This window comes from Arachis ipaensis, chromosome B9 (genome assembly GCF_059453495.1).
Source record: "Arachis ipaensis isolate K30076 ecotype BB chromosome B9, ASM5945349v1, whole genome shotgun sequence".
Taxonomy (NCBI): Eukaryota; Viridiplantae; Streptophyta; class Magnoliopsida; order Fabales; family Fabaceae; genus Arachis; species Arachis ipaensis.
The window spans coordinates 53,229,071-53,241,063 of record NC_142444.1 but is presented as its reverse complement, the minus strand read 5'-3'; the positions used below and the strand labels follow the sequence as shown (position 1 = coordinate 53,241,063).

The 11,993-nt window shown below is 31.6% G+C and overlaps 1 protein-coding gene across 1 annotated transcript; it reads right to left on the bottom strand.

Annotated features, from left to right (window-relative positions):
* Positions 1 to 8,066: 8,066 nt before the first annotated feature.
* On the bottom strand, positions 8,067 to 11,537 carry LOC107619774 (uncharacterized). The gene is made up of 4 exons (XM_016322063.3): positions 11,185 to 11,537; positions 10,878 to 11,087; positions 8,558 to 8,915; positions 8,067 to 8,451 (listed from the first exon to the last, which is right to left on the bottom strand). The coding sequence occupies exons 1-4, from the start codon at positions 11,206 to 11,208 to the stop codon at positions 8,246 to 8,248; spliced, it is 798 nt and encodes a 265-aa protein (XP_016177549.1). The 5' UTR covers positions 11,209 to 11,537; the 3' UTR covers positions 8,067 to 8,245.
* Positions 11,538 to 11,993: the final 456 nt, after the last annotated feature.

Sequence of the window (11,993 nt, the reverse complement as noted above, 5' to 3'; positions counted from 1 at the left end):
AATTTTAATTTGCCACTAGTTTTGGGGATCAAACATAAATATGTATAAATATGTATGGGGTGTTGGACAAATTTTTAAATGCTCGTTTCATTTAAAATGGGCCATTAATTAGGTTTTTGACGTTGTTCTTGCAAGAATTTTTATTTTTGTTCAGAAGTTGAATGCTAAAAAAATCTTCTGTATTACCAGTGATGTTGGATTTGTACAAAAAAAAAATACACAATTTTTATAATGATTTTCTAAAAAATTGATATTCTATATGATTTTCTACATGTAATTTAATGTTATTAAAAAAAACAGATATTTATTATGTAGACAAATAAACTCATCACTATTTAAAATTTACCAAAATAAATATAACTAAAATTAAATCATTTTTAAAAGTTTTCACGATTTTTCTTTTTCATGACTGGAATCTTTTTATTAAATATTAAAATATAAAGAAGGTATATAGAATATACAATTACTAGTATTTTTACATATGATTACATTATGGGAATATAAATATTTTAAAATTATGTCGATTTTATCCAGACATTATAGATTATGGCACAAAAGATTTATAAAATCAAACTACTTTTATAAAAAGATTGTAGAGGACAAAAGTCCTCATCGACTAAGAAGACCAGGTCTCTATAGATAAAAAATTAAATAATAAGATTTTTAGTTATTATTTTCATGTGAAAGAGTTTAATTTATTACTAATAATTAATTTTAATATTCGTTATCTAAAATTTGAAACGATTTAACTTGTATACTTTTGATTAGGTGTTAAGTCTGTTGCATAAATAGAAATAATTAATTTTTATACTTGCTATTTAAAAATAATATTTTTTTCTCTCTATGTATATAAAAATATAATTAGATATTAGTATAAAAAATTATATTGATAGTTATAAAATTAATTCAAAATCAATATTTTTAAACAATTGAATTTTGATTTTAACTTTTAATCATAACATTAGTATTCTCTTCCAATTATATTTAATAAATATTTGAAAGAAGAGAAATAAAAATATAGATTAAAAGGATAAGTAGTAAAAAATTAAAACTAAAAAAATATGTAAATAATAATAATATTTTTTATTTAAATTATATTATTTTATTAATTTTATTATTTGTAGAACAAAAGATAGAAAAAATAGAGAATGAAAGAAAAGAAAGAGAAAGATAAAGATGAAGACTGAGAGAGAAAGAATCTTTTAATTTTATATTAGCTAACATTTATCATATATATTAAATTTAATTTAAAAATATTTATATTTATATAAAAAAATTTATAAAATAATATATTGGCAACGTGAAACTTACATTTTAAAAAATTACTTGAAAAAAATTGATAAATATCGTTGAAACAAAGTAGTTTAAAATTTTAAGATATAAAATTATATTTTTTAAAAGTTAGATATTAATTAAGAGTTTAATTAAAAACTTATTTTTTAGCTAATATCAGCTAATTTTTAAAGTTATCTTTTATTCTAAATTATAAGTAATTTGAAAAATAAACAGACTTTGACTTTTCACTAGACCGATCTATATGAATGAGGGCATCAATCTATGATAAACAATTAGAAATTTAAAAGATTTGTTTTTGCAATAAATACAAAATATATAGTTACTTTTAAAATAATCCTTACCAATTGAGATAATACCAAAAAGTAAAAAAAAAAAATCCTTAAATATTGTGATAAGGATACTTTATCACACCTCACGTGGATGTCCATTTTCTATGATATATAGTTTCTCAAGGATGACTACATTTAATATGAAGTTAAAAAAGCTACCTCATGTACGTATATAAATAGAGGCTTAAACCTCTAACAATTACACACAGTAATAATAAAAGTAAATACTTTCTCTCTCTCTTATATGCACTACAATATAAAGCAATTTTACTTTCTCTTTTCACATACTACTAATAAAATATTAATATATTATTTTTATAGTAGTATAATAGTATTGGTAAATACTGATAATAGTATTTTTCTATTTATACTTTATTTTATTACCTCTTTCTTTTTATTTTACAACACATTATCAGCACGAGACTCTAATCAAATTTTTAGGAAGACTCAGGTAACAAACTTTCATTATGTCAAAGCTCTCTCATCTTGAATTCAATGCTCTTGATATATCTGAAAACAACTATTTATCATGTATATTAGATGCTGAAATCCATCTTGATTTAATGGATCTTAGAGATACCATTAAGGTTGAAAATAATGCATCCCAAAAGGATAAAGTCAAAGTCATGATTTTTCTTCGTCGTCATCTTGACGAAGGATTAAAAAATAAATATCTCACATTAAAAGATCCTACAGATCTTTGGAAAGACTTTGAAAAAAGGTATAATCATAAAAAAACAGTGATACTTCCTCAAGCCCGATATGAATGGACGCACTTGCGTCTGCAGGATTTTAAATCCATAAATGAATATAATTTTGCAATGTTTCGAATCACCTCACGAATGAAATTATGTGGAAAAAAGATAACTGACAAAGATATGTTGGAGAAAACTTTCTCAACCTTTCATGCCTCGAATGTGCTCCTGCAGCAGCAGTATCGAGAAAAAGGATTTAAAAAAATATTCTGAGCTAATTTCTTACCTTCTTGTTGCTGAACGCAATAATGAGTTGCTCTTAAAAAATCATGAAGCGCGCTCAACTGGCGCCGCCCCATTTTCTGAAGTAAATGCGGTAAATTACCCCAGAAGAGGTAAATGGTAAGGTTTTAATAACAAGAAAAATTATGGAAGGAAAAGAAATTATGTTCAAAAGAGAGGATCTCACCAGAAGTGGGATAAAGAAAGAAATATTGGGCAAAATAAATCAACAGAAGATAAGTGTTTCCGTTGTGGTGGAAAGGGCCATTGGTCACGTACCTGTTGTACCCCAAGGCACCTAGTCGATCTTTATCAGGCATCTTTGAAAAAGGATGACAAAGAAAATGAATCAAATTTTGTTTCAAATGATGCTGAAAATTCCACCACTCATTAAGATGTATTTGATTTCTTTCAAGATTCTGAAGGAAATATTGGTCATTTGATCAATGATGGAATAGTTTAATATGTGGGATTGTTAAGTATCCATGTAAATAAATAATGTAAAGAACTTATTGTTAAGTTTTATTTTCTGTGTATTTAAGTTTCAAATGTGATGTATATAAACAATGAAATATTAATGTTTATGCTTTAAAATCATTAAATGTGTCAAATTTTAAAAAAAAAATAATAATAGTGATAATAATAAAATTTTAATATATGACATTATGTACAGTGTTTCTTGGAAAAATAATTCTAAGCAAGAATTTAATTTGACTGTACATGAATTACTACTCATTTTATTATTATTTGTCTTTGAAGAAAATGGCAAGGATATATAATGAAGATGTATGCCTTGCGGATAGTGCAAGTTCGCACACCATTCTCAAAAGTGATATATATTTTACCCATCTTATGCCAAAAGAAGAATATGTTAATCTATTATTGGCTCAGGCAATTTGATTGAAGGCTCCGGAAGAGCTATAATTTTGTTTCCCGGAGGAAGAAAATTCATAATAAATAATGCACTATTGTCTACTAAGTCTCTTAGAAACTTGTTGAGTTTTAAAGATATTCGCCGAAATAGATATCATATTGAGACTATGAATGAGAAAAATCATGAGTATTTATGTATCACAACTCATGATTCAAATAAGAAAATTATATTAGAAAAATTACCCTCACTTTCATCTGGGTTATATTATACCAAGATTAGTGCAATTGAATCACATGCCACTGTAAACCAGAAGTTTACTAGCCCAAATGAATTCATAACTTGGCACGTCCGATTGGGTCATCCGGGAACAACCATGATACGGAGAATTATTGAAAACTCCCATGGACATTCACTAAAGAACCAGAAGATTCTTAAATCTAGTGAATTTTGTTATGCTGTATGTTCTCAGGGAAAGTTAATTTTAAGGCCATCACCAGTAAGATTGGACTTGAGTCACCTGAATTCCTAGAAAGGATTCAAAGTGATATATGTGGACCTATTCATCCACCATGTGGATCTTTTAGATATTTTATGGTCCTGATAAATGCATCTTCGAGATGGTCACATGTGTGCTTATTGTCTTCTCGCAACCTGGAGTTTGTGAGATTACTGGCTCAAATTATTCGATTAAAAGCACAATTTCCAGAAAATCCATTCAAAGCAATTCGTCTTGATAATGCGGGTGAAGTTACTTCCCAAGCATTTGATGCTTATTGTATGGCTAATGGAATAAGTGTTGAACATCCAGTAGCTCATGTTCACACACAAAATGAGTTAGCAGAATCACTTATTAAACGCCTCCAATTAATTGCGAGACCCTTGCTTATGAGAACAAATCTCCCAACCTCGGTTTGGGGGTATGCTATTTTACATGCCGCAGCACTTATTCGTTTGAAGCTAACGAGTTACCATCAGTTCTCTCCTATGCAATTAGCTTGGCCAGCAGTCAAATGTTTCCATTTAAGAATATTCGGGTGTGCGATATATGTTCCTATTGTACCACCTAATTGCACCAAAATGGGACCCCAAAGAAAATTGGGAATATATGTTGGATATGATTCTCCCTCTATAGTGAAGTATCTTGAGATACAAACGAAAGATGTATTTAAAGCCCGATTTGCAAATTGTCATTTTGATGAATCAAAATTTCCAACATTAGAGGGAGAGAATAAGCTTCCTGAAAAGGAACTTAATTGGAATGCATCATCGTTAATGCATTTAGATCCTCGATCAGGGCAATGTGAACTAGAAGTTCAAAATATTATACATTTGCAAAGAATAACAAATGAATTACTTGATGCATTTTTCGATACAAAGAGGATAACCAAATCTTATATACTAGCGGAAAATGCCCCAATTCGAATTGATGTCCCAGTCGGACAAATAGCCACTGAAGCAAATTCACGCCAGAAGCGTGGCAGGCTTGTCAGTTCCAAAGACAAAAATTCTCGAAAAAGAAAAGAGGTAAATACTATTCCTGTTGAAAAAGACATAGTAAAGACACCTGCAGTTGTCCAAAATTATGATATAATTTTAACGCCAGAAGACGTTCATGTACCTGAAAATTGTGAAAATGACGAGATCTCGATAAATTATGTCTTTACATGAGAGAAATAGGATCGAAATAAGACAATTATCAATGAAATATTTGCATATAATGTGGCATTGAATATCATGCATGAAAGTAAGGATCTTGGGCCAAGATCAGTCGAAGAATGTCGACAAAGAAATGATTGACAAAAATGGGAAGAAGCCATGAAGGCTAAATTAGACTCACTTACAAAACGTGAAGTTTTTGGACCTGTAGTCCATACACCTGAAGATGTAAAAGCTGTTGGATACCGATGGGTATTTGTGAGAAAACGAAATGAGAAAAATGAAGTTGTGCGCTACAAAGCTCGACTTGTAGCACAAGGTTTTTCACATAGACCCGATATAGATTATGAAGAAACGTATTTCCCTGTAGTGGATGCGATGACATTGCGTTATTTGGTCAGTTTATCTGCATATCATAAGGTGCATATGCATTTAATGGATGTGGTAATAGCCTATTTATACGGCTCATTAGATCGGGATATCTATATGAAAGTCCCTGAAGGGCTAAAGATATCTAAACCATCCAATGAATATTCACAAGGGTTATACTCAGTCAAATTGCAAAGATCTTTATATGATCTAAAGCAATCTGGACGAATGTGGTATAATCGTCTTACTGAGTATCTGGCCAAAAATGGATTCAAGAATGATGATATCTGTCCATGTGTTTTCATAAAGAAATCTGCATCTGGGTTCATTATAATTGCTCTGTACGTTGATGATTTAAATATCATTGAAACTCCTGAAGAGATTCCAACAATTATAAAAACTCTAAATGAAGAGTTTGAGATGAAAGATCTTGGAAGGACTAAATTTTGTCTCGGCCTGCAGATCGAACATATAAAAAATGGGATCTTTATTCATCAAACAACATACACAGAGAAAATTTTGAAAAGATTTTATATGGATAAGTCACATCCTTTGAGTATCCCAATGATCGTAAGATCTTTGGATGTGGAGAATGATCAATTCCGTCCTAAAAAAGAGAATGAAGATATCCTTGGTCCTGAAGTACCATATCTTAGTACCATTGGAGCACTAATGTATCTTGCTAATAATACGCGACCTGACATATCATTTGCGGTGAATTTACTAGCAAGGTAGAGTTCCTCTCTAACTAGAAGATATTGGAGTGGAATCAAGCAAATCTTTCGATATCTTCGTGGAACTGTTGATATGGGATTGTTTTATCCCTATGGATCCAAGTCACAACTAGTTGACTATGCAGATGCTGGATACTTATCTGATCCACATAAAGGGAGATCTCAAACAGGATACCTGTTCACATATGGTGGAACAGTTATATCATGGAGGTCCACGAAACAGACGATTGCTACAACATCCTCTAATCATGCCGAAATACTAGCGATACATGAAGCTAGTCGCGAGTGTTTTTGGTTCAAGAGTTTGATCCAATATATCCTGTCATCATGTGGACTGATTGATCATAAGATAGCTCCAACTGTCCTGTTTGAAGATAATACAGCATGCATTGCTCAACTTAAGGGTGGATACATCAAAGGTGATAGAACAAAGCATATTTTTCCCAAATTCTTCTTCACTCATGATCTTCAAAATCAGGGGACAATTGATGTCCAACAGATCTGCTCAAGTGACAATCTGGCAGATTTATTTACAAAATCACTCCCAAAATCCTCCTTTGAAAGATTGGTGCATGAGATTGGGATGCACCGATTTCGAGATATTAAATGATGTCGACAAGAGGGGGAAACTGTACTCTTTTTTTCTTGGTCAAGTTTTTTTTCCATTGGGTTTTTCTTGGCAAGGTTTTTAATGAGACAGTCCCCGTCACAAAGGATATTGTACTCTTTTTCCTTCACTAAGATTTTTTCCCATTGGATTTTTCTTTAGTAAGGTTTTAACGTGGCATAATTCTAAATAGTCATCCAAGGGAGGTGTTATGAAAAGGATACTTTATCACACCTTACGTGGATGCTCATTTTTTATGATATATAGTTTTTCAAGGATGACTACATTTAATACGAAGTTGAAAAAGCTACCTCATATACATATATAAATAGAGACTTAAGCCTCTGATAATTACACACAGCAATAATAAAAACAAATACTTTTTCTCTCTCTCTCTTTCTTATATGCACTACAATATAAAGCAATTTTACTTTCTCTCTTCACATATTACTAATATAATATTAATATATTATCTTTATAATAATATAATAATATTGATAAATATTTATAGTAATATTTTTTTATTTATACTTTATTTTATTATCTCTTCTTTATTTATTTTACAACATTAAAATCGTTTCTTTTTACGTCAGAGTGCTGGAGGCGTATGAAAAATCACTTTTAAAAGGGCGCTCCCTAAAACTTTTTAAGAGACATGTTCTCAATTAAACGGCACCCCTTTCCCACCCCACGCTTGCTCAACATGCATTCAGGGGCGAGGGAAATCACCCTCATTGACATTGTGTCCCCAAAGTTTCTTGAGTTGATTGGATGAAAGTACCCCTGTCTTTCTCTCATGTTTTCCAGCCTTGCCCTTCTTTTTCCTCGAAATCACAAACTCAGCGATTTCGGCCCCTAACCTAGTAATACACCACCATTGGGTCATTCACCTGTGTTTCACCAACATCACACCCATATGGAGAAAGGGAACAAAAAAAAATCGGATTTCGGAATAAGGAAGGAGAGGGCAAATTAGGAGATTTTAATTTACAAAAGAAAGAAGAAAAAAGGGAAAATACATGCATGATATTTTTAACAGAATTAACTATGTAGTTAATGTTTTTTCAAATTTTATCAAATGGCTTTTATTTTTCGGGTATTACATTAGTTTAACTTTTGGTTATTTATATAAGCTCGTAAATCTTTGATGATCCGAAATAGTGATTTACTCTGAAACATATAATAACAAGTAGGAATAAATAATGTAAGAAAAAACACTTGGCATGGTACTAGACATAAGATATTATTGTATATTTAACAATCGACGATAAGTATTAATCATTCTTAAGATCTTCTAACGAGCACAAGCTGATTACTCAAGTATTAATTATACACCAGGTTAGAGACTTATGTGCATACTATGAACAGCATTTACAAAATCCACTACCCTAACCTTGTTTGCATTAATTGACCCTTTCATTTACCAGCATAGTTCTAACTTTAGACATTGAAGCTGGAGGCAGTTCTATTAGCTTCTTCTCCTCTTCTTCTTCATCATCATCATCATCAGAAATCCAGCCATAGCACGGTTTACGCTTTCTACAACCAAAATTCTCCGTAGGTGGTGATACCTCAATCTTAAGAGGAGGAGAATATGCAAGCCTAAAATCTGCAACACAGTAGCAAACAACATAATCAAAACAACAATCACACATTCAGCCTTTGCTTCAAAACCAAGTAAAATGACACAATGAAGACAAAAGAGAGTTGGTTACTAGATTTATTCTCTTCCGGCACCGCATCTTCAGCCTTGACAATGGGAAGTTGATTGATGCTAGCTGGAGTTTCAACAGAATCTACGATAGGAAGATGATTAACAGCAGGTGGAGTTTCAGCAGACTCGACAATGGGAAGTTGATCATGAGTTTCACCGGTTGCTGATGCAGAGTCTACAGCCTTGAAGGAAGGTTGATTATTTGTTTGACTGGATGCTGATACAGTGTCAATGGTCTGATTAATTGTTAATGCACCATCAGTATTTTCAGTGTTAGAGCAAGGTTGAAAGGGGGTTCTGTTTGAGCAAGCAGAAGGAGATGCCTCACTGTGGCCATCTTCTCGGTTCTCCTCTTTGTCCTTCACATAAAACAATACAAGATCACAGAAGACAGTCTTAATAATAATGTTATTAGAATAACTAGCCACAAGGTCAATGAACCAGTACTGAATTTCAAGCTAACAGCAGCCCCAGTTCCCAAAATTAAAAGAAATTTCATTGAATTAGTAGAAAAAGAAAAGGAAAGGAAAACATATAGCCCATCAAACATGGTTAATCTACTATATGAATCTAACAAAACTTAACACGATCTGCCACTAAGGAGCTATTAGACTGAAAAAAGTTAATAAAGGAAAGAATATTGTTCAACTAAGATCAGGACTATAAAGAAGGATCCGCAGAAGAATTAAGTTTACACTGTATAAGCAATGGACTTTGCCAAAGTGTTGAACATCCACACTATAGTTGTTCCCATTGGGTAGGTAAATAACATAAAAGAAATCTTGTAAGAACTATAAAAAATTGATTGCACAAAATAACTCCTTTTTAATATACTCGGTCAAAAAAAATCATCAAACAAAAAATTAATTCAGCAAGAAACATGGATTAATTAAGTGTAAGACAAAGATCCTTGGTAGAGATATAACAGCTGTAGTTAAATATCCATAAAAAACAAGATGATAATTAATTTTTGAACTTTAAGTTACCATCAGTTCATGCCAAGTGAAAACGCAGAAAATGGAGTTAGGTAGAGCTCTTTATCTGATGATTAAGAAGGATCACAAATTTACGAATAATGCCTAGACCAACCATTGCTGTCAAATTACTAGAATACCTTGCAGGCCGGAATTTGTGAAGATCTGTGATTCAATTTCTTTAGAAAATTATCCTTAAGGCATATTCTCTACCCACTTCCCTTCTCTTTCCATTAGGCTATTAGGTAAAACTTTGGTCCTAAAGTCCCACCTTGTAGGTTTGGTCGGATAAAGGAAGCAGGGCAGAAATACAAATGATACAACAGTAACAGAATGGAGAAACATATCATTTTCATCCATAAGGGTAAAAAAAAAATGTAGCTTTCCTGCACAGGCAGAGTTTTGTTAATAATGACAGGAACCAATGCATGAAACCGACCGTTATATATATATATATATATATATATATATATATATTGTTTCTAGATAGAAAATCTCAAGGCTGAACTGAAGATACAACTGAAGTTGTTGTGACCATTGAAACTCCCAAGAGAACAAGTTTTCTTATATTTTCTGCGACAAGGATGCTAGTACTTGATAAAACACTAGCTCAGTTCTTTTTATTGCAAGTGGCAAAATTCAGAGTGTACTCTCTGACTCTCACTCTACATAAGTAACACGTGGATAAATCACAATTATTCACAAATGAACATGAATACAATTAAATCAAACAACAAAAGGAAAGAACCATTGAATCATCACATACAGCTTAGATGGATACATTAAAAAAATCAACACTGAGAAAAAAGAAGAAAAGAAAAAAGGAAATGACATAAAAGAGAGCACAGAGTTAACTATGGTAAAATGAGTAGGTTATTTTGGAAGTTCTAGCATTCTCTTGTGTAAGAATAGAAGAAATGCTTACCTTGTATTCTAACAAATTAAAACACCAAACTCAGCTAAAGGTTTTAGCCACCACACGAAATTAAATTATATTTCTTTGTGAATTATAGTTGTTAAAATCCAATCCAATTATGATACATGATACCATAAAATTGACTAAATATTGTGCATGGCACTAGTAATTTTTTTTTTTTAAAAAAAAAGAAGATTAAAGAGGATTACTTCTTCCATTCCAGCAGTGTAAAACAAGAAAATGTTTCAAATTGCGGCCTATAACCGCAAATTTAGCGGCGGAATCAGCTACATTTTTTTTCAAAATCATCTCCAATCGAACTCCATAGGGTATAAACAACAAAGGTCAAACAAATTCAAACAAAACAAAGACTTGTTAGAAATCAAAGAATAAAACCACAATGCCGAATCAACAAAAGAGAATGAATGTACCTCTGATAAAGCGTTTGGCGGTTGTTGTTGTTCCTGATCAGAAATCAGGCATTCAATGAGCTCTTTGTAACCGTCGGCTTCAATGAAGAGCCATCCATCGGAGCCATAAACATTCTTGATGAGGTGGTTGACGGTTGATCTGACGAGCTTTGATTCGAATCCCATCACTGCCATGGCGTCAATGGCTGCGTCCATTCGCGTCTCTCGCTTCTACAAAAAAAATGCATCATCAATTCAAAAACAGAAACAAGATTGAAGTGAAACGAGTGAGGGAATGGAAGTGAGCATGGAAGGTACACGTGCGCACCTTGTTGGATCGCCTTGGAGCCATGCGCTTAGGGAAGCAATGGAAGGAATTGAGGGTGCAAATAGAAGATGGCGTTTGAAGAAGAAACGTGATAGTTTGTTACGAAGTGATGAGGAGTGACGAGTTTAGTGGGTTTATTAAGCTAGGAACTAGGAAGTACTAGCTACTACGCTGCCGTTTCATTTCTCTATTGTTTTTGCTCTTGCTCTTCCAATTTTCATTTTTCAAAAATCAAAACACACACATAACAAGTGTGAAGTGTGACCATCGTCAAATTCTCCCTCTTTCTTTTCCCCGTTCCCCACCTAGCTACTTGACTTTCTCGGAAAAGAATCTTCTCGATATCTTTTTTTTTTTCTGAATGGTAACGAAAAATACGATTTCTCATTTTATATTTCTTAAAGAAAACTAACAGAAAAAAAATTTGTTAAATAATAAAAAAATTATATTTAATAATATTAATAGAAAGAAAAAATTAAACCTTTTCTAAGGTTTATTACATTTTTAACATTAATAATCTTTTTATATTTTTTCTTTCTTAATACTTATTCTTTTATTATTTTGTTGAATTATTTTTTAGAGCTGATACATAATTGTTTTAACTTATTGGTTAAAAAAACAATTTGTCGGGAATTTTTTTTTTCAACAACAATAATTTTCTATTGAAAAGAAACGTACATTGACTATTGATTAAAAAAAAACTAATTTTTAATTAGTTTTGATTTCTTTTAAGTTTTAACCACAGTCACTCATTAGTTAGATATATGAAGGCTAAGATAATAACTCCTCATTCCAAGTATATAATACAT